This window comes from Cheilinus undulatus, linkage group 15, assembly GCF_018320785.1.
Source record: "Cheilinus undulatus linkage group 15, ASM1832078v1, whole genome shotgun sequence".
In the NCBI taxonomy this organism is placed as follows: Eukaryota; Metazoa; Chordata; class Actinopteri; order Labriformes; family Labridae; genus Cheilinus; species Cheilinus undulatus.
The window spans coordinates 18,728,426-18,752,739 of NC_054879.1; the positions used below are offsets into that span (position 1 = coordinate 18,728,426).

At 39.1% G+C, this 24,314-nt stretch overlaps 1 protein-coding gene across 4 annotated transcripts in view; it reads right to left on the reverse strand.

The window, feature by feature from the left end:
• Nucleotides 1-3,027: 3,027 nt before the first annotated feature.
• The window catches only part of epha3 (eph receptor A3), a 130,996-nt gene continuing 109,709 nt past the window's right edge, over nt 3,028-24,314 (reverse strand). For 2 of the 4 annotated variants that reach the window (XM_041806800.1, XM_041806799.1), the window contains 5 exons: nt 23,784-23,933; nt 22,871-23,064; nt 12,827-12,982; nt 8,529-8,644; nt 3,028-5,810 (listed from right to left, as the gene is read on the reverse strand). In XM_041806800.1, coding sequence (XP_041662734.1) covers nt 8,563-8,644; nt 12,827-12,982; nt 22,871-23,064; nt 23,784-23,933 — 582 coding nt within the window. In that variant the 3' untranslated portion in view covers nt 3,028-5,810; nt 8,529-8,562. The remainder of the gene's footprint in view (nt 5,811-8,528; nt 8,645-12,826; nt 12,983-22,870; nt 23,065-23,783; nt 23,934-24,314) is intronic. The other 2 variants (XM_041806798.1, XM_041806797.1) reach the window with 1 other exon arrangement.

Genomic DNA, 24,314 nt, shown 5'->3' on the forward strand with positions numbered 1-24,314 from the left:
ATGCTATGAAATAATAACGTATAATTATGTAACATTACGACACATGAAGCAAATACTTGCAACTATTTCTTGAGTGAACCACTGGGCAGAGTGACACAGTGCAGCAGCCATGTCCGGAGTGTAGTTCCAGCTTTGCATTTAGCTTTAAACCATCTCCATCTCGTAGTGTTCCATGATTATTTCATAACATTGTGAATGTACAGGTCACAACTTGAAGGCCAAGTGAAGACAAGCTATCTGTAACTTTAGACTAAACAACTCCAGGAGTCCTAAGATCAGGGAACAGAAATCAAAGGATTTGAAACCTCCGTAATGACAATCATCTAGATGATGGGTACCATCTTTTGTTTGAGTTTGTTTCTGTATGCCAAAGTATTATCTAAACCGCCCTTCTATGTTTAAATCAAAATTTCTGTTGCTAACAGACAAACCAAAAGCTATTAGTAAACTTGGTGCTCTTGTAAAGAACACTCTTGGTTATTTGTACTGTATGTTCTGTTTGTGCTCTACACTGTGTGATCACGGTCTAAATCACATAAATACAGTAAATGAAATTAACCCTTGCTCCCTTGTGATTTTAAGCATGGTTGAGGCCAGTATGTCCAGAAATCGGACATGCAAATAAGTGTAATGAAATAATCATTTTTCAACATTTTTATTTACTTTCACTGCTTTAGACCTCTTCAACAACTTCAACTCTGACCACAAAAAAAAAAAAAATTCAATGTTACTGCCTTTTTATGCCAGTTATTGTACACTATGCCTTGGATTCAGTGAGATAGCGTCCATGCCAAACAGATGAGTCTGTTGGAGCGAAAAACACACCAGTTTTATCATCCTTTTCTCGAGCCTCCTCAAATCATATGCTAGCAAATGCATTTGTTCATGTGAGGTTTATTTTATGTACAGGCATAAAAAAATCAGAGGAAATATGTAGGATATGAATCACGAACATGCGCATTTCCACCTCTAGCCAAAATGTGACTGCAATTATGCTAATTACGTGCATTTATAAATTTACTGGATACTTGAGATATGATATATTCTTACCTATCGATCGAAAGGACCCGTGCATCCTCATGCATGTCCATCCACTTGCTATGAAGTTAGGGCAAAGTTGAAATTGTCCAAATGTCCCCCTTTCTTAGTCCAAGACTGCATTTTCGACTGTGAACACTCCACTTCCAGCATGTCCAGTTATAAACATAGATGCAGATTCGCACCCAAGCACACATGTTAGAGCACACAAACTTTTCCTTACACATGTAGCTCACTCTCAGACATCCATATCTAGTGGCACAAATCATTTCATTTAATTCCGATGATGTTTAGTGGATGAAATAGTGCTTCAAACACTCTGAGTCCATGGAAGAAATCCTGCATGTGCATTGCTGAAGGGGTTAAAATGGTGCGCTGGCACTATCTGCTGAATCACTGTGGAATGGTGAAATTTAGAGCCCTGGTGATTGAGTGACTGCATAGAAATGGTTGCTATATGTTGTTTTGGTGCCATAGACACACAGTCAAAAAATGCGTTTTTAATGGAAGTCTATTGTCCAGATTTTAGACAAAAAAGGATGGATGGAGCTTCAATAAAGTTATATGGGCAACACATTTTTTTTTTTTTTAGAAAGAAAAATAATAACTTTGGCCACATTTGATGCCTCAATCTATAAAAATGTGACTATCAACTCAAAATAATGATGCTAAAAATGAGGAATGTCCTCAAAATGGACATAGTAGGATCTGAGTGTTAAATGAATGTTCAGCTGAGTCCGAGGTCCTGAGTGTTGTGGAAAAAGGTTTTTGTTGACGATATCTCTGTACTTGGTCCATTCAGATTTCCCTCAACCCTGACCAGTCTGCTTGTCCCTGCTGCTGAATAACACCCCCACAGCATGATGCTGCCACCACCAACTTCACTGTTGGGATGGTTTTAGGCAGGTGATGAGTGATGTTGGTTTCCTCCAGACATAACATTTAGAATTGAGGCCAAACAGTTCAATCCTGGTTTTATCAGACCCGAGAATCTTGTTTCTCAGTCCTCCAGGTGTTTTTTTTTTTGGTTTGTTTGTTTTTGCAAACTCTGGGTAGGCTTTCATGTATCTTGCACAGAGGAGAGGCTTCTGTCTAGCCACTCTGCCATAAAGCTCAGTGATGGTTGTCCTTCTAGAACTTTGTCTTATCTCCACTCAGGATCTCTGGAGCTCAGTCAGAGGGACCATCAGGTGCTTGGTCACCTCTCTTACTAAGGCCCTTCTCAGCCGATTGCTCAGTTTGGCTGGGTGACTAGCTCTTGGAAGAGTCCTGGAGGCCACTGTGCTCTTGGGAACATTTATCACAACAGAATATTTTTCTTTCCAGCCTTCTCCAGATCTGTGTCCTACCACAATCCTGTCTCTGAGCTCTGCTGGCAGTTCCTCTGACCTCATGGCTTGGTTTGCGCTCTGATATGCATTGTCAGTTGTGAGGCCTTCTATAGAGAGGTGTGTGCCTTTCCAAATTATGCCCAGTCAATTTAACAACAGGTGGACTCCAGTCAAGGTGCAGAAACATCTCAGCAAAGATTGAGAGAAATGGGAGGAACCTGAGCAAGTGTTTTTGTAAAGGCTCTGAATACTTGTGTCAATGGAATATTTCAGTTTTTTATTTAAAAAATGCAAAAAATTCTAATATTCGGAATTACTTTTTCATGATGGGATACTGAGTTTAGCTTAAAGAGAATAAAAAATAATTTATTCGACTGTATCATCAGGCTGCAACGTAACAAAACTGAAAAAAGTGAAGGGGGTCAGCATACTTTCTGAATGCACTGTATATATCAGAAAAATGTTTTCTTTGGAAGGCAAAATGTGCAAGACAGTGATCTTAAACATGCCAAATAAAAGAAGAAACCCGAGCTAAGTGTCTTCTTTCCAGATGTGATCATTTTCACAAACCTTTCCTTCTTAAAGTTAAAGGAAGAGCCAACATTGTTTGTTTATTGTCTGCATGAATACATTAAAAATAAAAACACAGGAGCCTCTCTATCATCATCCATTTTTTGGAAAATATTTTGCCAATATTTATTATAAAAATATAAATGTTTCCACTACAAATCATTTTACATTAGTAGACAAGGCCATCTACATTTGCACACGTAAACTCTCACACAGACACACGGGTCAGTCTTGAGACAGAAAAAGGGTGCATAACAGTATTGCTCTCTCAGATGTCCCAGGTTTAAAAAGTAAGTCCAAAAACCAAAACACAGATAGCACAGACACATAATTTACTGTATGCTACATAAAAAACATCAACATTGCGCGGTATAATGTTAACAAATAAATAATAATGTCAAAGTTGCCTTTTTATTGTAGAAAAGAAAAAAAACAAGGCAGACAAATACAATTCAAAATAAGATAAAATATAATACAGATGATTTTTGTCTCTTTTTTAATTAAAAATGTTGCACATTTTTTTTATTTATTCTTTTTATACATACAAACATTTGTACAAAGAAGGATGGCCATGTACATATAGTGGGATCTGTAGTGCTAGTTGCTATTATGATGGTTTACAGTATGTACATGCTAATTGGAACACATAGCAGCAACAGCAGCATCCACAGGTAGACTGAGTAACAGAGGAGTGAAACGCTGAAAAGGGCCGGGGTTTCCTAAAAGCACCAACATTATCACTGTCCACCAGACAACCTTGATCTATGACCATGGCAAAAATAGTTTCATTAAAAGTGCTCAAATATGGCGCGCCGGTAGTCGAGTGGTTAAGGCGCATGCCATATACGCAGGCGACCCGGGTGCGAATCCGGCCCGTGGCACTATTTCCTGCATGTCTCTCCCCGCTCTCTCCCCTGTTTCCGACTCTATCCACTGTCCTATCAAATAAAGGCAAAAAGGCCAAAAATAAATCTTTAAAAAAAAAAAAAAGTGCTCAAATATTTTGTACCACAGTAGGAAGAGATTTAACCACCTCCAGGGTTAACAAGGACCCATCCAACAGCACCGAAGTACCAAAGTGCCACTTTAGAAATACTGAATACAAGCTGCGCTGAGGGAAAGGCTGGGTGACATAAAAGCAAGAAATAAACATCTGTACTTCATGGTACTAAAATCATCTATGTTCGTAGGTGCCTTTAGGAAATCCCACCCTGGACATACAGTAAAATGTCAATCTGGAAAGTAATCTTTCATTGTAAATGTTGCATCTCCCTCAGGGCATTTTCACACCTTGCTAGTTTAGGGCAGTGAAGAAAAAAACCACACTTTTTTATGAACACAGGAAAAAGGACCAAAACTTTACAGGAAATAAAATAAAAGTGAACCTTTTTGCTTGAGGATCTTGCCTTGATCCAACCCAAAGACAGGAGGCCCTCTACTTTTTGCATGAAACACACCAGGATTGAAAGATAAAGACTTAAATTTATACTAAAACAAAGATCTATATTATATTAAATGTAAGCTCTTGTTAATAAGTTATTGAAGAAAGCAAAGGAACTAAGACATCCTCTCATCAACCTTGTTGATCTCGACCTTCTCACTCCATATGATACCAATATCTGTATAACTCTTGGAAAGACAAAGATACCTGATGTGCTGAGTTGAATATCTTGTCCCACCTGAAGAAGAAACTTGCTAACACATCAAGAACATCTAAAAAAAAAAGAGGTCCACTTGATACCACTTCATTCAAGTTCAGTTTTCCCTTTTATGACTGTTTCTTCAGCAGTTTTACCATTTTCGTCCCCTTGTCTTTCTCAAATCCTGGCTCAGCTCCATTCTCTCGTTCTGTTTCCCCTTGTAAAAACATATACATCCTGAGATTTTACACATAGGGCATTGGATAGAGGAAACAGCAACATAACTGTACAACATCAGCTCAAGAGCCAACAGAACATAGATATCACTTAAAAATTCTGTGTGTGAAGTGTGTTATGGCCCCTACACCTTCAGAGCACAGCGTTTGTACAAGTGACAGACTCATGACTTCCACGCGATGAGACGTTTAACTGATTATCATAATTATTGCTTTATGTGACATGTCTATTGAATGCAAATGCTATAGGTTAGAGCTACAGAGTTAAATGGCTCGGTTGTCATCTTGGTGTGTCCGTAGAGACGGCAAATGTAGGTAGTTACAACGAAATCTCACGCCTCAGAGCTTGTAAGTTCACGAAGGGTCCACACCTGGGTGAGGTACTGCTATGTGCCATTGCTCAGCCATTTCAGCTCCTTGTCCCACATGCTGAGACTGTGAGCTCACCCCTCTCCTTTTAGGCTATGCTTTCCAAGTCAAGCTACTTTTGGAGAGCTCCGGCTGTTTGTTAGTCCAGTCCTTGCCGTTTATCACGGTCCAGTCCCAGTAAACATCCCCAGTCAGGTTTCTCTGACCTCCATGGACTTCCTCTGCTCTTTCTATCCTCCTTTTTTGTCTGTAAGGCATCTCAGCTTGGGCATGGAGGGATGAAGGGTGGAAGAGACTGCCACTTCACAGCTGGCAGGTCTGCACTGAACTCTTCCCTTTTCCCCCTCAGGACTTCATATTGTCTTTCAACAACGCATTGACAGCCCTCATTTGAATTATGTCATGTTTTCCCTCCATTTCCATCGTTTCCAGGTTAAACATGAATCCACCGTGTTAGACTGTGATTAGCAACCACACTGACAGACGGTCTCTGGTGTTTTTATTCATCGGGTTCCTTTTTCTAAACAGGTACTGGGCCATTCTTGGTGTGAGAATCAAGGGCTTTGAGGCTGCTCACGATCTTCTTCTGCGGTGCTACGATAGTCACTCCAACCTTTTTCAGATCCCTGGTTGGTGAGAGAGGAAGAGAGAGAGAGATGTGGAGAAAAAGATGGAAATAGTGTGTTAGTGATAGAGAATATGATACCCAGGTGACACTTAACAACATGTTTCCAGCACTGCTCCCTGCACTTTCCAATGCATCTGTCATTCACAAAGGACTGCATTTCCCACAAGGCCAATGGGCTGCCACATCTTTGAAGGTCTAGGGGGCTGTGTTGCCTAGACTCCCCATCACTAACTAACAGGGAGGCGGGCCTATGGGGCAACAGTGACAGCTGCTATTATGACCCTGTCAGTTGGGGAAACAACATGAGGGCCACTGTGGCATAAAAGACCTACTTTCTTGAATTACATTAAACTGGATTCGTGTGACAGAGCAGGTAGAAGTCTGTGGAGAGGAGCGGCACTGGTACACTTGCAGATATTACATTACATGTAACTTCTTGATACAATCACGGGCTGCTGAAAGATTAGTCCCATGCATTCAAGTGTAAGAAAAGCCAATTTGTGCAGGAAAACTAGATTAAACCTTTGAGTGCTACAGCAGAAGATTTGCACACAGAAGTTAGTCAGCTCTTTCACAAATGAATGCCCATTTTTAACAGATACAGATACAAAAATACAAGTTTACACACCACAATTTATCAGTATAAATGCATTAAAACATCTCTTCTGATATTTATTATAACAATTGGATTAGTAGAAGCAGCGCAGTTGCATAACTACAACAACAATTTTCAGCCATTGAAATATTAAAGTGTTATTAAAGTTTTCACAATAAAGTTAAATTATTTAGATGCAAGCATTTTTCTTCCAAAGCAGCAGAAGAAGCGGATGTTAAAACATCTGAAGTAATCAGGACGTGGTAAAAAAAATCACCATGTTGCTTCACTATGTTCTACAATGTAAAGGGACAGTTCACTTAAATTCAATAACAGTTTTAAATCAAAAAAAGGGATTTATTGTGTATTTTCATAAAGTCTTTAGTAAACTAAACTGAACATTTTTTGCCTGTTGGCGCTGTATCAAAGAGTTGTATGTCATAAAAGGAAGAGTTTGGTTTCCAGTCATAAAATGTAAAATATTACATAAAATAGATCCAACAGTAAACTAAGAGTCTGTATGATAATTTACTCAATTTAAAAATGACAAAAAAATGCAATTGCTGTCATGTGTCTGTAACTGTAACTCTGAACCTTATATTTGATGAATGTAACTAATCTTTCTTGCCATTCCTAAAGTACTAAAGAAATCCAGTAACAAGCTTTTATAACGACAGTCGGGCAGCAGACTGAGCATTATCTACTTTGCTGTGTAAGCTTCAGATACGTTTGCCAGAGCTCCCATTGCTAAAGCAACTTAGTTACACTGGCTTATGTAGTAATAGTAATTGCATATGGTTGTTAGCTTTCGCTAAAGCTAACACAGCTAAAGCGAGCCACTGTCTGTGTAGCCACTTCTAAAACAGGTCCATAATTTAATCTCAATTAAATTACCTTTTTTTTAATAGTTGTTGTTAGGTTTGTAATGTTTGCAGTGTTGTTATTTCATGAATTTAACTGACAGACTTTGTTTATGAAGAAAGTTAAATAAAAACAAAACAAATCTAAAACTGGAAATACGTTGTAGTTGCAAATTAGGACACTTCCTTTCTGAGATATATGGTGTGTCAGATAAACTGTCAGTGAGAGTGGCCGTCAGAATTGTAGGGTCTTCAGTCAGACATCTCCTGATTTTATGACAGTGGTTGCATTGCAGGAGGCCTTTGTTTATTTTGCAGTGTCGCAAATGTCTTAGAAGTAGCGATAGAAGCTGTTTATTTTTAGTGATATTGATACCCTTATTTATACTCCTTTTTGATCTGAGCCCTTTAACAAAATAATAATACATTTTAAGCAGAAGTGGCATAAGCTGACTAAAGCTTTGGTTAAAAAGTTGAAAAGGTCAATTTCCATCTTTAAATCTATTTTACATAGCGGAAAAAACAAACAGTCCTCATATTTACAAGTATATCTATTAAAGTTTCTCTTCAAAAACAATGTCTTTTAATAAATATCGAATTAGAACACATCATGACATTTTATTTAACTTTACCAAATAGTGATTTTACTGATCTGACTTTTAACAAATCAAAATTTAACAGTCAGCCCTCTCGTAAGTGAGCTACAGAACTTCTCTTCATCTCTTCATCATAGATTTCTACATTGGATTACTATTTTTAACTCATGGGACTTGTTACAATGTTGGGAGCACTTTTCAGCACTGTGCTGATGAGGAAGAAAATTGTCCTGTAGCAGTATGAAGCCAGTGTTATGAGTTCATGATACTCTGAGTGCAGCCACAGTCAATTTTCTTTAAGCCTAAAGTTTGGGTTCAATTTGATGCACAGCATATGTTTCCTCTTGTAAGAACTGATGAAAATTTTTGCACCAGTAATAAGATAAAACAATGCTATGTCACCACAAGTGAGACTTGATAGCAGTTTTGATCAGCTAAAATGTTATTGATTTTCAGGTTTTGAAAAAAAAACTGGGTATTCAATCCTCATCCCTATTTACAAGAGTAACTTCTGTTTATCTTTTTAGGTTTTAGTTCAAGACTGATGGAAACAAATCTTCTGAGGTAATACTAAATTAAGCCAACCATCCCTTTAAAAGTCTGACAAGTGAGAGCCAATCAATGGTTCTTGAAGTAAGGTACTGGGGTCTTGTTCTCCAACCCACCATCCAGAGCCTGAGGAGGAGGAGGAGCTGGGTGTTAGAGAGTGGTGATTCCCATGGACGGCTCCCATTCTGGGCAACTGGCCGGTGTGACGTGGACCTCGGTCAGAACCACTCTACTGAGAGAGAGCCAGGCCCGGCAACATTAACACTTTAAACTAGACGTCATCCATATCCATACATAAAAATAAATCATTTTACAATTTACCATCAACTTTTTGACCATTGAATATGCAGGGAATACAGTGGTCACCAATTAACCTTTTTTTTTCTCAAGAGACAAAATACATTCAATTTTTGAATCATAAAACATGTGGTATTATTAAAAATGTACATAAATGACACAAGGCTTCAAGATACATACATTCAAACAATCAGACAAACAGATAAACATCTTAGAACATTTCAGACAGTCATTTCCATTATTGCATATGATCAAATCTTATGGTATTGCTTAGAGGAAACTGCGATGGTTTTGATTATAAAAAGGAACTAAACTGATACATAGATTCACACTGAAACAGTTATTTTTCTCCTCTATAATTTTATACTGGTGAAAGTCAGTGGCAGGTATGATATGCTTCCTCAGCTTCAACAAACAGCGAGGTTTATTTAGTCAGCTCTCATTGAGATAAGAGCAGTGCTAGTGAATACACAACAGAGGCTGAGGTGTATGACAGAGTTAGAAAATGTCAGTGATTCTTTAACTTTGAATTGCTTTCCTTTTGATTATTAGTTCAGGTCAAGCTCATCACCACCTTAATCAAAATGTACAATGAACTTTACATGCACTCTCTTCAGATGAAGAAAATAGACTGACCAAGTGATGCGGCATTTCCTAGTCAATCTGTTCTATGCCGGCTTGAAAAAGGACTTCAATTACTTGAGCAGATGAGTCAGCACACTGCAGCCAAGTATGATTACTGTTCCTCAGAGGTCAGAGCCCTGCCAAGCCTTGTGCTGAATATCAAGGACTAGATTAAGACTGTACAGATCGATAGAGAAATCTATATTGAGCAATGCATGGTCTTAGCCAAGGCTGCTTGCTGTGTAGCTGAGCTTGCCTTGGATGCTTCAGCCTATAAGACTACAGTGGATTAAAACTGCAGTGATCCAATTTAGTATCCCACCACAGAAAACAGAATCATGGACCTATATATCTGTGGTGTGAGGTTTTTCCAAAGCACATCTGCAATGTATTTTTTCCTCTGTCATTGTGGATTCCTACCACCTGCAGTGTAAGTACTTTGTTTTAATGTTTTGACTTTTCATTAAAAGAAACCCAAAATACACAGATAGAACTTTTAGTACCCTTCAAAGACGAGGAAATAAGCTAAGAAAGCTTAGCATCATTAGAATTCTTACTGCAAAAAGCCCTACCTTGGGGTTTCCTTACAAGAGCCTTAAAACATGTCCAGGAAAACTATTTTGAACATGTATTGGTTTCATATCACTGCATTTTAAATCATCCAAGGATTTGCCTTAGGAAAAGGTTAATACTGCCAATTTAGTTTATTCTTTTAGTCCCTTTGGGTCATTTTAATTTAAAGGTTCATTATTAATTAATATAACATTACAATTAATCTTTTTAAGCCAGTTACTTTAAAAGATTGTTACTTGGCTAAGTTATGGACAGGGGTGAGAGGTGGCTGCAGCACTGACCACCGCTCTCCAACAGGCCCTGACGCTGCCATCACTACAGTTAATGTCGTCTTTGATCACAATGATTAGAAATGTCAAATTATTTACCCGGTCACATTCCACATCAATTAAAGCTCCAGTGGGCCAACAAAGCTAATGAGAGCAGGAGGAAGGATAAAGGGGAAGAAAAGAGAGAAAACCTTTACTTAGACTCTGAAAAAGCATAAAAAAATAAAGTAGATCTCCCTTGTCAGCTGGTGTGCTTGTTCCACAGTAGCTACACTCTCAGCTATTAAAGGGAAGTACCCTCTTTGTCTATGTGTTTATAAAAGTGCTAAGGATTTAAGTTTAACATACCTTGTGCAAACCCCCAACTTCAAAAAAGCTGGGACATTGTGTCAAATGTGAATAAAAACAATAAAATGAGTTGAAAAGCCTTTTCCACCTGCACCCCCACAATAATGCACATAGACAAGATATTTGAAGTTAAAACTGATAAAATGTATTGTCTTGGAAATATGCATATATATATATATATATATATATATAATGAATTTGATGCCTGCAACATGTTCCAAAAACTTTGGGACAGGACCACCTCTGTGTTGCACTTCTTGATGGAAGTGGAAGTTGGTCCAAAACCTGTTTACACCTCTCAGTATTAATGGTGTCCACAGAAGTGCAAGCTATCCATTCCACGGACACTAAAACACCCCCACACCATCATAGAAGCTGGCTTTTAAATTTTGTGTTCTTTTCCTCTCTAGCCTGGAGGACTAAGAAATGATTTTCCCCCCAAAACGTCACAAGGTAGTTTTATCTTACATTAGTAGATGCAGCTACGTACTGTATTAACTGACGGTCAAGGGTGGACTGGCAAACCAATGACCTAGACATTTTCACCAGTTGATGATGCACTTTAGGACCGGTATGAAATATTTATGATTTTTTTTCCCTGCTTAACATATAGAGCAGGGGCATAGAGCAGGGACAGCGGTCCATTGGTCGTTTTCTTCATAATGACAGTCGACCGGCCTAATTCCCTGCACACTCCGCTCCAGCTTGAAAGTGAAAGTGTTAGAAGAAAACAAATTTCAAGCACAAAGACTATCACTGGATATGTAAATAATTGTAATAAAAAAAATCTGCCACTTAAGATGCAGCAAATGTTTAGAAAGCTATAAGAACAATTCTTGTAGTCTTTCATGGAAAAGTGGAAAAGGTTACCCCATGGTTTATGGTGAATTACTGAAACTATTTTTTAATAATTTTAGGAGAAGAGTTCCTTTAAAACCTAGTCATATAACTATGACCTACAGTAGACCAGTTAACCTACTTAACCTGTTGAAAGTTCAAGATGTTTTTTAGCCCTCAGCAACTTCCTAGTTTGTCAGTCCTTACTATTTTTGGCCTATTGCAGATATCAAGTGTGTTAAAAAAAGCAGTTACAAATTAAGTTTCAACATTAAAAATTAAATTTAAACACGTAGTTAAAATCAAATACCTTGAGTTTAAAAATCTATTATCTTGTCTTTTTACTGTATTCAGCTGAATGTAGGTTGCAAAGGATTTTCAAATCACTGCCTTCTGTTTTAATCACATTTTACACCATGTCCCAACATTTTTGTTTTTGGAGTTTGTACATTTACAGGAAAAGTCTTTTGAGAGCAGAGTCAAATCTATAAACTCTCTCTATACAAAATGTACTGCAGGGTCACGGTTTACTTGACTCTATGCTGAGACAAATCCTTTCATCATTTCTGACACCCAACATTGTCCAATACAGTAATGGACTACATTCAAGGTCGTATCTTAAAAACCAAGGTGTGTGTGTCAATTACATTTTTCATCCTTTCATTAACCAAAATCAAGCCTGATTTATACATCCCTCAACATAACCATTAAAGTAATGTGTGAATCCGGGATGTGAATTTCTGTAACAAGTCTCCTCTCTATGCTGTTGCATTAGAGCCACTACAAAAAGAAACTCTTCAGTGCTGACATACTGGAGGATTTATAGAGTACTGACTGACCAGACAGCTTCATGGTCAGTCTTACAAACCTCTACTTAAGAAAAAACCCACGGTACATTTTGCAGTGTGTGCACTCCGAATGGAATTTTTCTAAATCTGACTCCCAAATAATTGATTGATAATTGATCTTTGCTTTGCATTTTAATGCTCCGCAGTAAAGAGAGAGCCATGCATACCTATTTGACAGCTATGCCTTTATTTGCTTCTTCAAAGGCCCCTCTCGTTACCCTTTTATCTTGTCAAATCGCCCCTCTCATTCCCTCCTTCAGCGCCTTTTCTCTCTCCATTACGGAACTCAGAACTCAACATCGCTCCATTTTAAAATCTTTCTCTCTATTTATCTCTCTTTCTTTTAATGCTCTTACCGTCTCCCTCTGTACTTACTCACAACGCTGAGAGCGTGGCTAAAGGTCTGTCATTATGAATTAGCATGACTCTCTTCTGGACACCTTTAGTGAGGACTCTATAGCTTTCTTTACTAACTCAGAACAAGAGTATGTGTGTGTGTTCTTCACCAAGAGCCTCTTCAAATTCCTGGGCTTGCCACAGGTTCTGGGGCCCTGTAAACACTACTGACATGAATAGGCAGAGTAGCCATGTGTGTCTCTGTGTGTGTGGTTGTCTTACTCTGTGGAGGTCTTGGCCAGGGTGTCACAGGAGCTGTAGCTGACCCCAGAGAAGGCCTCTTTGCAGGGTAAGGTCCTCATTCCATCCATCCAGTCCCCCATTGTCCCCACAGAGGGAACCTCTGAGCTGCTCCTGTCTAACAATAAGTTTGCTGGCCTGAAACGAAGAAAGAAAACACACATTAAAAAATATATTCAATAAAAATCAACGGACCAGAATATTTACAGTTCCTTGGGTCATCATACCTGTGATATTTTCCAATAAAAGAAATCAAGGTCATGGTTTCAGGTTGAAGATGCATTTACAACATCCCAATCTACATTTTTAACATAAAATTAAATAAAAAAATAACCTTGCAAAGCAGATAGGTTGGTTTCCATGTCTGTCATCAGGCAAATCTATCTTGCAAAGCTCCAGTCTAAAACACTTGTGCCAGGTCTGAAAACGGACTTGACCAATCAGGGTCATTTAAGGAGTCAAAGGTGATAGCTACAGGTGAGGTTTAGTTGTACTGATAGCTGATAGCAATGGCTGCCACTGGTGTAGTAGTTAGCATGGATATAGCTAGCTGGTCTTATCAGAACTGGGCAATATTTCTTTATTACATCAAGACTAGAGAGCCACACTAAAAGCCTTTCTTGGCAGAGAAATTCTTTTGCACTTCTCCCAACCAGCCTCTGCATGAGTTTTATCCACCAATGAGCTCCATCCTTCATAAACTACAGCAGTGACAGACTGTCCATCTCAAGTTAGTACCGGAGCTGTGCATGCCTACAACCGCTTTTGTCTTGATTGGCCAGTAAATAAAATGACACAATGTTTGTCAAATCACCTTCCAAACCTCCTCAAATGCTTTGCATGGGACGTTTCCCAGATGACTGTATAATCTATCCTTTACAATGGATATATGAAACAGTCCATCTGGCATGTCAGGTTAATGAAAATTGGCTTACTTGAATAGCTATCTCCATATATCACACACTTGATGCCTTTCCATGCTGCTTTTTTGTTAGCCCTCTCTTGTTAAATGAATTTATGAACTGACTACAAAGTGTGTTTGTTTAACAGTAAAGCTCTGATTCTTTTCACTCCCCATACACCTAGAAAGTCTCCAATGTGTGAAATAGTCAGAGACAATAAAACACTTCCTTTAGGGAGCTCACAACCCACAGGTGGATGCTCTATGGGAACGATTAAATGGAAAGGAAGCAACAGCATACTTTTTTTTGACATTTGCAGCTCTGCCAATCAGGTCAGTTCTGTCAGTGCTGGAAAGTTGCAGTACTGTCAGTAATTACACTGCCTTCTTATATGATCCAGTTGTAAAAGTATGCATTGGTGATGCGATTATAGCCTCAAATAGCCTAACTACGTATGTCTTTTAACTGTGGCACGCATGGGAAGAACATGCAACATTCACGTAGAAAGCCCATGTCAGGATTCCAAGAGGAACCTTCTTGCTGGAACTTCTATTTTCTGTCTGCTGTGAGGCAACAAGGGCACCCACAGCAACCATATTTGATATGATACAGATTCAAATATTCTTTGAGGCTTTGCTCTGGCAAATCTGCCACACCACTCATCCACCAGTCTAAACCATGCCTTTTCTTTAAACCACTGATACTAGTGTCTCGAAACTTTTCAGCTACTCTTTGTGGAACAGGGGCTATAGGCTGTAATGATGATGTCAAATTCACAAAGCATGCTCATGGTTGGCAGCTACATAAGCTGCCAAGTAGACAATATCCTTGTCTAGTAAGAACAGGCATTAAAGAACATCAACTAAGGCAAGAAGAACTTAAGCTGTTGTTCAACAATCAACAAGGGACAACATTTTAATTTTTAAGATTTATTTTTGGCCTTTTTGTCTTTATTTGATAGGACAGTGGATAGAGTCGGAAACAGGGGAGAGACATGCAGGAAATAGTGCCACAGGCCGGATTCGAACCCAGGTCGCCTGCGAATATGACATGCGCCTTAACCACTCGACTACCGGCGCGCCAACAAGGGACAACAGTTCACTTTCAAAGTTACATAAACCGGTCTGGTCTCTCTTTTGTATTGATAAAAGAAGAGGTGATGCAACAGAGTGGTAGCATGACCCTGTCCTGATTTCTATCAATTAAGAGGGTTTTTTTAGTGCACAGTTTTTCTGCATGGGGTTTTATTCATGTTGCTCTTCATCCCAGCTTTGTTGGAAGCTTAGTCATGATTAGATTAGATTCTAATACACTGAGATTCATGTATAAAACATGGAATACTTTATATTCCAGGCTTGCAGACCTTTACAGAATTATAAATCAACTAAAACCACAAATACAACCAAAGACACGCCTCTTGTTTTTTTTTTTTTTTTTTTTGAGTATTCATTAAACGTGGACTTTATCTTGGGGCTTTGTTTACAGGCAGACATTGAACCTGGGCCCAAAATATTTCCATTATATATTTAACATACACAGAACAAGATTACTAACAAAAGCACAATCAGTTTCTGTCTAATGTCATTACAGTTTCCTGCTCTACACATACCATGAGGCAGATTTCGACACTGGATTTGATTAGACTTGATGGTTTCAATTGGATCAAATCAAATTAACGGCACTGCGTTGGGCTTTAGAGCGCTCAGTCAACAGAGGGTGAAGGAAAGCCTGCAGGGAGAGTTCTGACTCACGAACTGATGGTTCAGGACAAGAAGGAGGGAAAGGAAGGACAAGAGAGGGTGACAGAAACACAAAAAGATACAGAGAGGAAAGTGGGGAGGATGCTGAAGATGACAAAGGAAGTTATTTCCTTTATCTGTTGCTTCTGCTTTGAAGCCATTACTCATGCTGTTTGCACAAATGTGTTGCAATTTGTTGTGAAATCCGATCAAGTCAATACAGGAAAGGGAAATGAGGTCAACCACCTCAGGTCAAAGAGGAACTCAAAACAAACTGACCAATCAAATAGCAGCCAAATAATAGATTAGTTGGGGCTGTCTGTGAGTTTAGTGCTGGGAGAGCGTTATTTAATGCTGGATATAATGCACACTCTTTCAACAGGGACACCCTGCATCTGTTTTACAGAGCAGACAAAGACACCTGCGTCACGACCAGCACTGACACAATTCCACATACACACTTATGCACACAAGGGAATAAAGCCTTGCAAACAAGGCAGGACAAGACTGGAAAAAGGTAGTTCTCCCTCAGGGAAAACTATTCATAGCCTTGTAAATAAACTCATTAGAATACCAGGAAGTCCACCTCCGCCTGGCTGATTTAGATTGGCAGGGGGAGGTTTGGAGCTGCTCTCTGTGTTTATGTGTGTTAGAATGTGGGAAGCCCTGCCCCAGGTTGGGTTACCTTTGGGGAATAAGGAAGGTGTGGGCTCATACACAGCGTTGCAATTACAGTGAAAAGTATACATCATTTTGGATGTATTTTGCACTTTCTCAGATTTTTATGAATCAATTATGGTCAATATAATTTGGCCTTTTTTAAGAAAAAAATTACAACTCAATCTCTTCAATGTCAATCTGTTCTACAAATTATTGTCAATCAAATGAAAGTATGAAGCTATGTTAAATAAATTAGTGCATTAACACCCCCCCCCCTTCAAATCAGTGCTAACAGCACTGAGTCTGTGTGGATAGGTCTCATCAGTCTTGCACATCTGGACACTGCAATTTTACTCTACTTCTCTCTGCAGAACTACTCAACTCTGTCAAGTTACATCCCTTCTGAAGTCCAGCTACAAAACTATATAGGACTGAAGGCTGCCTTTTGACTCAGTAACTCCAAAACATTCACCTTGTTGTATTGAAACCATACCTGTGTAGCTTTCGCTGTATATTTTCGGTCATTGTTATTCTAGGAAACTAATCTTCTCCAAAGCAGTAGCATTGACTAAGATTGTCCTCCTGGATTTTTCTATATTTTGCAGAATTTATTTCACTCTATCTTCACAAGCCTTCCAGGACCAGCTGCTGAGAAGCTTTTCTGCAGCATGATGCTGCCACCACCATGCTTCACAGTGGGGATGGTGTGTTTGTGGTGATGTGCAGTGTTTGGTATCCACCAAACATAACGTCATGTCTGATGGCAAAAAAGCACCATTTTGTTCTCATCAGAACAAAGCACTTTCTTCCACTTGACCACAGAATCTCCAACATGCCTTTTGGTAAACGCTAGTCGAGATTTAATCTGAGTTTTCTTCTATAGTTGCTTTCTCTTTGCCACTCTCCTGTAAAGCTTTGACTGGTGAAGAACCTGGGTAACAGTTGTACGCAGAGTTTCTCTCATCTCAGCTGCTGAAGCTTGTAACTTCTTCAGAGTGACCATAGGTGTCTTCGTGGCCTCTCACTAGTCTCCTTCTTGCGCGGTCACTCAGTTTGTGCAGATAGCCTGATCTAGGCAGATTTACACATGTGCCATATTCCTTCCATTTCTTGATGATGGATTTAGCTGAACTCAGGGGACATTCAGTGCCTTAGAAAATTATATCCATCCCCTGACTTATAATTTTCAATAACCTTTTCTTTGAGTTGCCTGGAGTGTTCTTTTGCCTTCATGGTGTAATGGTAGCCAGGTAACTAGTGACTGAACCTTCCAGACACAGGTGTCTTTATACTACAGTTACATAGGACACATTCACTGCACTCAGATCCCCACTTCACTAACCGTGAGACCTACAGCAACTGGACTTCTGTTTAATTAGGTCAGTCACTTTAAAGGGGGTAAACATTTATGCAGCCACTTATTTCACATTACACATTTTTATTCAGTTGACACTGCTTGTGAGGATTGGTTTCAGCTTTGATTCTAAAGAAGTTTTTTTTTTTTTTTTTTTGTGAAAAAAATCCCTGTTATATTACTCATAGCTGATTTACAAAACATATACAAGGGTTAAACATCCAAGGGGGTAAATTCTTTTTATAGGCACTGCATCACCATTGTATTTCAACTCCAAAATTATAATTTAAGTTTTAATAAAATACTTTTTTCAGTCATTACACATATAGATTTTCTTATCATTTTTATAATGAAGAATGGTCCATTAGCATTCTATTTGTAACCAACATAATAACATAATCTTTTCTTTAGATATGTTCCACCTTTTGAAAATAAGAGGTACAGGTGTTGCATTTAAAAAACAAATATAACTCTCCCTGTACACTCCAGGTGACATATTTCTACTTAAAGAGGCAAAATAAAATCAAAAGGATGTTACAGAGGAAATTATCAGGCTGTCATGGAGCAACCTTTAGAGAAACAGCAAAACAGAAACAAAAACCAGCCATCAAAGGAGAAAGAAAGGCGAGATGACAACTCAACTTGAGACAGGAAAAAGGGAAGAAAAAAGCTGCGTTTGAGGGAGTAGAGTGGGTGTTGTTACAATGATTGAGTCTTTTCCTGCCAGATCAGAGGCCTGTCAAAATGTTGTAGGCCCCCCAGGACCCCCTGGAGAGACTGGTTTGTAGGAAAGGGAAGGTGTATGGGGCCATGCAGTGATGGTGGTTTGCATGAGTGGGAGAAAAAAAAGTGCAAAAATCTCCTTGAGAGGAAGGTTAAAAACTTTTTTATGTGAAATGAATGCTGAAACGACAGTACCCGCTACATTAATGCACCATAAAGAAATGACTGCAATAGTAATGGCAGGTCTTTTTTATATTTTTACTTAGATAAGACTGCTCAGAGTTCTTTTTTTGTGCAGCATTATTGATCCTCTCCTCTCCTGTAGCCCCTTTTCCTCCTTTCCTCCTCTGATCTCATCTCCCCTTTATCCTCGGTGTTCTTTCCCCCTCTCCTGTCTCCTGTGAGAGGTAAACTGCAAATGACCTTGTTTCCTCTTCAATATCTATTTCTTTGTTTCTTTTGTTGTTACATTTTCAGCAACATCTCACCGCAGCTCAAGAGACAAGATGATTGGAGAGGAAACAGAGACATGCAGTGATGGGGAAAATAAAGTGTAAAGAGAGCATCTGTATGATGGCAAAGGAGGGCTGAAACCCCCTCATGGACTAAACACGATAGAAGAATGCAGAAAACACCCGCTCAAACAGAAGGCAGAATAAATCCACCACAGAAAGAACATTAAGTCTTCCCCTCATTCATTTCCCTTCCCCTTTTCTGCTCTTTCTTTGATTCCTCTGACCTCTAAATAACCAGGGCTGTGTAGTGTCTTGTTTTTAGAGCTCTCGGGGGAGGAGTGAGGTGGATGAAGAAGAGGGCGGACAGATATGTGGGCAGGAGAGAGAGGGGAGAATTCACAGGGATATGTTAAACTGGCTGATAATCCAATATTATATCTTTTAATTTGGTTTTGAGATGTGGTCACTGGGTATTCGCTGCCTCTGTTGGGTGTGATGGATACGATGTTGTTTTAATCAATACCTCTCAGGTGGTCTGAGGGAAGCTATTAACCTAGATGACTCAGGTGTGACATTTTGATTTGATACCAATCAAGCATGCAGAGTTTGTCTGAGAAAAAGCCAAATTGTGGTGCTTTGATGTCTCAATGCAGAGAGCTTTGGAGTTTATTATTTTTGGAAGCCAACATATGAACATATGAAATATAAGAGAACCAAATACTGGTATTAGGCTAATTTAATTAAGAATCATTTATCTTTAAGGCACTTCTCTGCAGTACCTAACATCTATCTTGTATTCCAAATTCTGCCTCTATGAAATGCTACACAACTTTATGATGTTTACCATCGCCAACAGAGATTACAAAGCCTCTTATAGATTCAGTTAAAGGGCCCTCCTTGGATCTGATTTAACAATATCAATGCATTATGGATGCATAACATTATTGGCAGTTTTTGCAAAAGGCAAGTATAAAATTTCTTTCACTTTTTACAACAAATACGAACAATAGTTTGAGAAGTTTCATGCAGGATCATCGGACCTACATCAGCTCGAGTCTTATAGTTTGTTCATCCTCATTCCTTCAACTATGAAGTGTTTTTGGGACTGAAGTTCATTAATTGTTCAGGCTTAAAATTCTAATTGTGTGTTTGAAGGTTTAAAGGTTTAAGGATAAGCAAAAATGAAAGATCAGTATCGATATATAATGAATTGAATTTGTAATTATTGGCATATCAGAAATTGGCATAAACCCAATATCAAGCATCTCTACAAAGCATGGATTAGTTACATTAATGCTAGCCTCCTGGCTTGAATTTGCCTCCAAAGCCAGACTTAGATCAACTTTCAGGGCGACTGAAAAAGTTTGATATCATTGGGGTCAAATACATCTCCTTTTGTTCAGTATTCCAACTTTTATTCAGGTCCTGACATGGCTGTGCAAAGCCCCCCCACCCCTCTAAAATTAGATATTACTGAAATTTTAGATTTAGTGTACAATTGAGCCAGCATTGTTTTTGGCACATTTCTACCTTAAACTCACTAAACTATGGGGAGAAACTGTAACCATCTGCTATGCTGTATAGTCTTGTTCTCCATGTCCTGTAAATCACTGAAAGCTAATGTCACTACTTTGGTCAAGAGCATTATAAAACTGAACTTCAAAAATACAAAAATCCCTTTAATCTCTAAACCCTGTTTTTGTTCCAGCCAACGGACATTCTGAAAATTAAACAAAAAGCCCATATTTTTCTGTGAATTAAATTTTGAGCGTTAATAGTTTCTTTTTTCTCATTACAAGTTCACAAAATTGTGTCATTATTAATTTCAGACAAACTACAAACTGACTAAAACAGCATCATTATTTGATTGTAGAAACACTATCAGCCTTGTAAAATGAGATTTTCCACAGCATGGTAAAGAAGCTCTGCTTTCACTGTGATTCTCTCATAACTCAGTATGCTGCTATTAGCCAGCTGAACGGTTGAAGTCTTATCCATCAGCAGTCTGCACCATAATTACCAGTCTGTAAAACTAACTCTAAAGTCTTTTCATTAGTTCAGACCCACAACCTCAGTCACACACTCAATCTAAACTGTTACACAGCCTCCCACCTCTAGTTGCTTTTGTCTCTGTGGTTGATGGCCACTGCATTGCTGCCATAATGTTCTTTAATCCAATGTAATCAACAGTCAACTGATAGCGCTGGTAGCATCTCATTACAACAGCTCTGTTTAGCACTATTTTGATCCTGAAAATGAGGATAAAGATGCACGCGGGCTGTGTCAGGCTGTACTCACTTACAACCAAAGTGCTGAGTAATAGCAGAACATCCTCCTGGATGTTAATCTGCAAAGACAAAACGGATTGAAAGCTGGCGGTGCTAGCATTGCTAACATTGGCTACATTCAGAAAACCAGCTACACACCGTTTACCTTCTGCTAGTATCATCCTGTCTTAAATAAAAAGTGCTCCATTTGGACTGTTTTCTGGGCGTCTTCTTGACTTCAGGACAGTCCACTCATTAAAACAATGATTTAATAGGACATGAGCATTGCAGAAGCACTAAAGGCGCAGTGGTTGAACAGTGCAAGCTTTACATACACAAGTGCATTGATTTGTAAATCACTATTCCTCTGACATTAACAATGTCGTTACTTCAGTTATGCTTCTGCTACTACCCCTGGTCCCGACTCAGCAAGGCATATCAGGGGCATAAAAGTTCTAGACTGAGTTCTGTTAGTACATAAGCTGCTGTAATCATCACCATACCATGTTTTAGACAATCTGTTAAGTCAATCAGATCGACAGTGGTCTCTAAACTGACTGGGCTTATGTTAGTCCATAATTAGTCCCTGACAGTACACCTTGGCCCATAGACCCCAGCCACTCTCCATCCACATGCAGGGACAGTAAACTCTGGCCAGGCCCCCCTCTGAAACCTCCAGATGCCTAACCCAGGTCCCAAGCTTTGGTCTGGGCTTTATAGAGGAGGGAGTGCTCCATTAGCAAGCCAGGACAGCCAGGAGACAAACGAGGTGTGTGGACTTGAGTGCAGCTGCTCCTGCTGCGCAACTGCCACCAACACCACACAGACAAAGGCGCAAAACACACACACATTCACACAGTTCTCATAAATCACCACAGCCGCCTCTGTCTGCCAGCCTGTGCTCGCCTAGTGTTAAAAGCCAATCAGGGAAATTACATGCAAACTCCAAGGGACCTATTTTCACTTTCTTAAGAAATCATTAGTCAATGTTATGAGCTCTGACGTCTCCATAATACCACGGCCGTCTGCCGCACACCCGACGCCTGCCCCCCACCATGCTCAGAAGCGACAACTGTACATGAGCTGACCTGGTTACCCACAGCCCCTGAAAGAGAATGGTGGTCCCAGCAAAGGAGCAAGGCATGAGGGAGGAGTAAAAGGAGGGGAAAAGTAGCACAAGATCAAGGGAAAACTAAGAGAAACACACACAGGCATTAGACTTCATGGGAATGAAAAAGATGAAAAATGCAGACGTAAATTGTTTTAGGGTACATCTAGGGGAGGTGTGATAAGAAGTGCTTAATTTCATGTAACACCCTGTAAATACAGGAAACAGGAAGGCAAGATTTATGACACAGTCTTGTTCTGAGCGGCTCTAAAAACAAACAGGCATGCACCAAGCGACAAGACTTGACTGAAACAACCACTGCCTCTTCACAACTATGTCCTCTGAATTTATGATACGACACATTTATTTAATGTAAAAACCCAGGAAAAGCAGCAATGGAGGCTGGAAGTCAACTGTTTATAGATTCACAATCTTGTTGGCTTTTTCCATGTCAAACTAAAATAGAACTGTCCCAGCCATTTAACAGAACAGACATGTTTGTGGCTGTGTAGTGACAAAGGCTTATCTTTTACATGTGGATATTTGTGGACTTTGACATTTTGTTTTCACCATTATTGTCCTTACTGTCACATCCCCTCTGCCTCTACACTGCCCCTAACAGTGTCTGGCATCTTGTTTCAGTGTCATGTTAATTTTGAGGACATGCACAACTAACTAGCCATACAGAGAAAGTGGGCATGTTGTAGCAATAATGTCTGCATGTAGCTAAAGTATATCTCCACCTTTAGGTTTATCTACATCCAGAATGCTGCAGAGTTGCATTTTTAAAACTTAAAGATGTGGTATCATGCGGTTACCTTGATGTTGTGTTGGCTGTGATTTTCAGGCTACCAGGGTTGCGGATGAGTTTATCTAGGATGCTGACGATCTGTTCAAACTTCGGTCGATTGTTCCTCTCTTTCTGCCAGCAGTCCAACATAAGCTGGTAAAGGGTGGCTGGACAGTCCATGGGCGGGGGGAGGCGGTACCCCTCATCTACCGCTTTTATTACCTGAACACAGGAAAGAACAGAAAAGGTTTTAGAAATAACAGATGAGATTCATGCATTAAAAACTGTTTCTATGTTTCAGGGTTTTACATATGAATTAGTAACATAAGTAAGATGTGGAAATGTTGACTATGTGATTATACACTCAGAGGTGGGCTGTGCATGTTCAGCAAATTAATTTGATGAATATCTGTTCAGAAATGGGTTCACTGGAACCAGCAACAGCATTTTTGTGTTATTTTATTAGAAGGTTTGACATTTTCAGTGTTGTGTGTTGCAAAAACATCAGGAAACAAAAACAGTTTCTGATTTACCAAATGGAGGTTCTATTAAACTAAATCAAATTATGCTACAAGGGACCATTTCAGAATAAAAAAAAGTCCCAAAATGATTCCAAGCAACACCCTCAGGATCTAGTTATTGGGCAATAACAAAGGTTTAAATGTTTTGTCTTGATATTTTCAAAGTTTTTGTTACATTTTTAATCCTAAATGGCATCCTGCATATTCTGTTTCTATCAAAAAACATTCTCCTGCTGTCATGTTTCATAAGCCTCTGCGTAACATTATAATCATCTAAATCAATGGGTGTTTCAGGCGTGTCCACTTTATTACCATTTCTAAAACTTGGCAGATTTGCAGAGCTGATAGCACAGCTGGAGATGTGTATGTCATACAAACCTCCTTTTAAATAGGTTAACTTAATAATACAGCTGTACTTACATCCTGATTGGACATCTCCCAATATGGACGTTCCCCATATGACATCACTTCCCAGAGAACAATGCCATAACTCCAGGCATCACTTGCTGATGTAAACTTCCTGTAGGCAATGGCCTCTGGAGCGGTCCACCGAATGGGGATCTTACCTCCCTGTGAGACAGAGTCAGTCAGTTGATTAATGTCTCATTAAAACACACAATCAATCATCAAATAAGGCTGTGTTTTTTAAACTTCATCTGGAATCCTCATATATTCGCTCATCAGTTTGTCTTTGGTGTGTTCAATTCATGTAAGACCAGAAGTCTAGCATATGAATAGCAAATGAAAAAAATAAAATGAAAAAATGGGCTGATTTGAATTAATTTTTTACCAATAATTCAAAAAGGATCTCAAGGTTATACTCCATTCTGCTGTTCTAAAACCCTCTGAACCCAGGGGGTTCTCTGGTTTAAGTTAAGCAGCGAGCTCTCAACCTCTGGTGCAGATATGCTACTTTTATCTTTAGTATGATTATAGTTATGTGGAGTATTT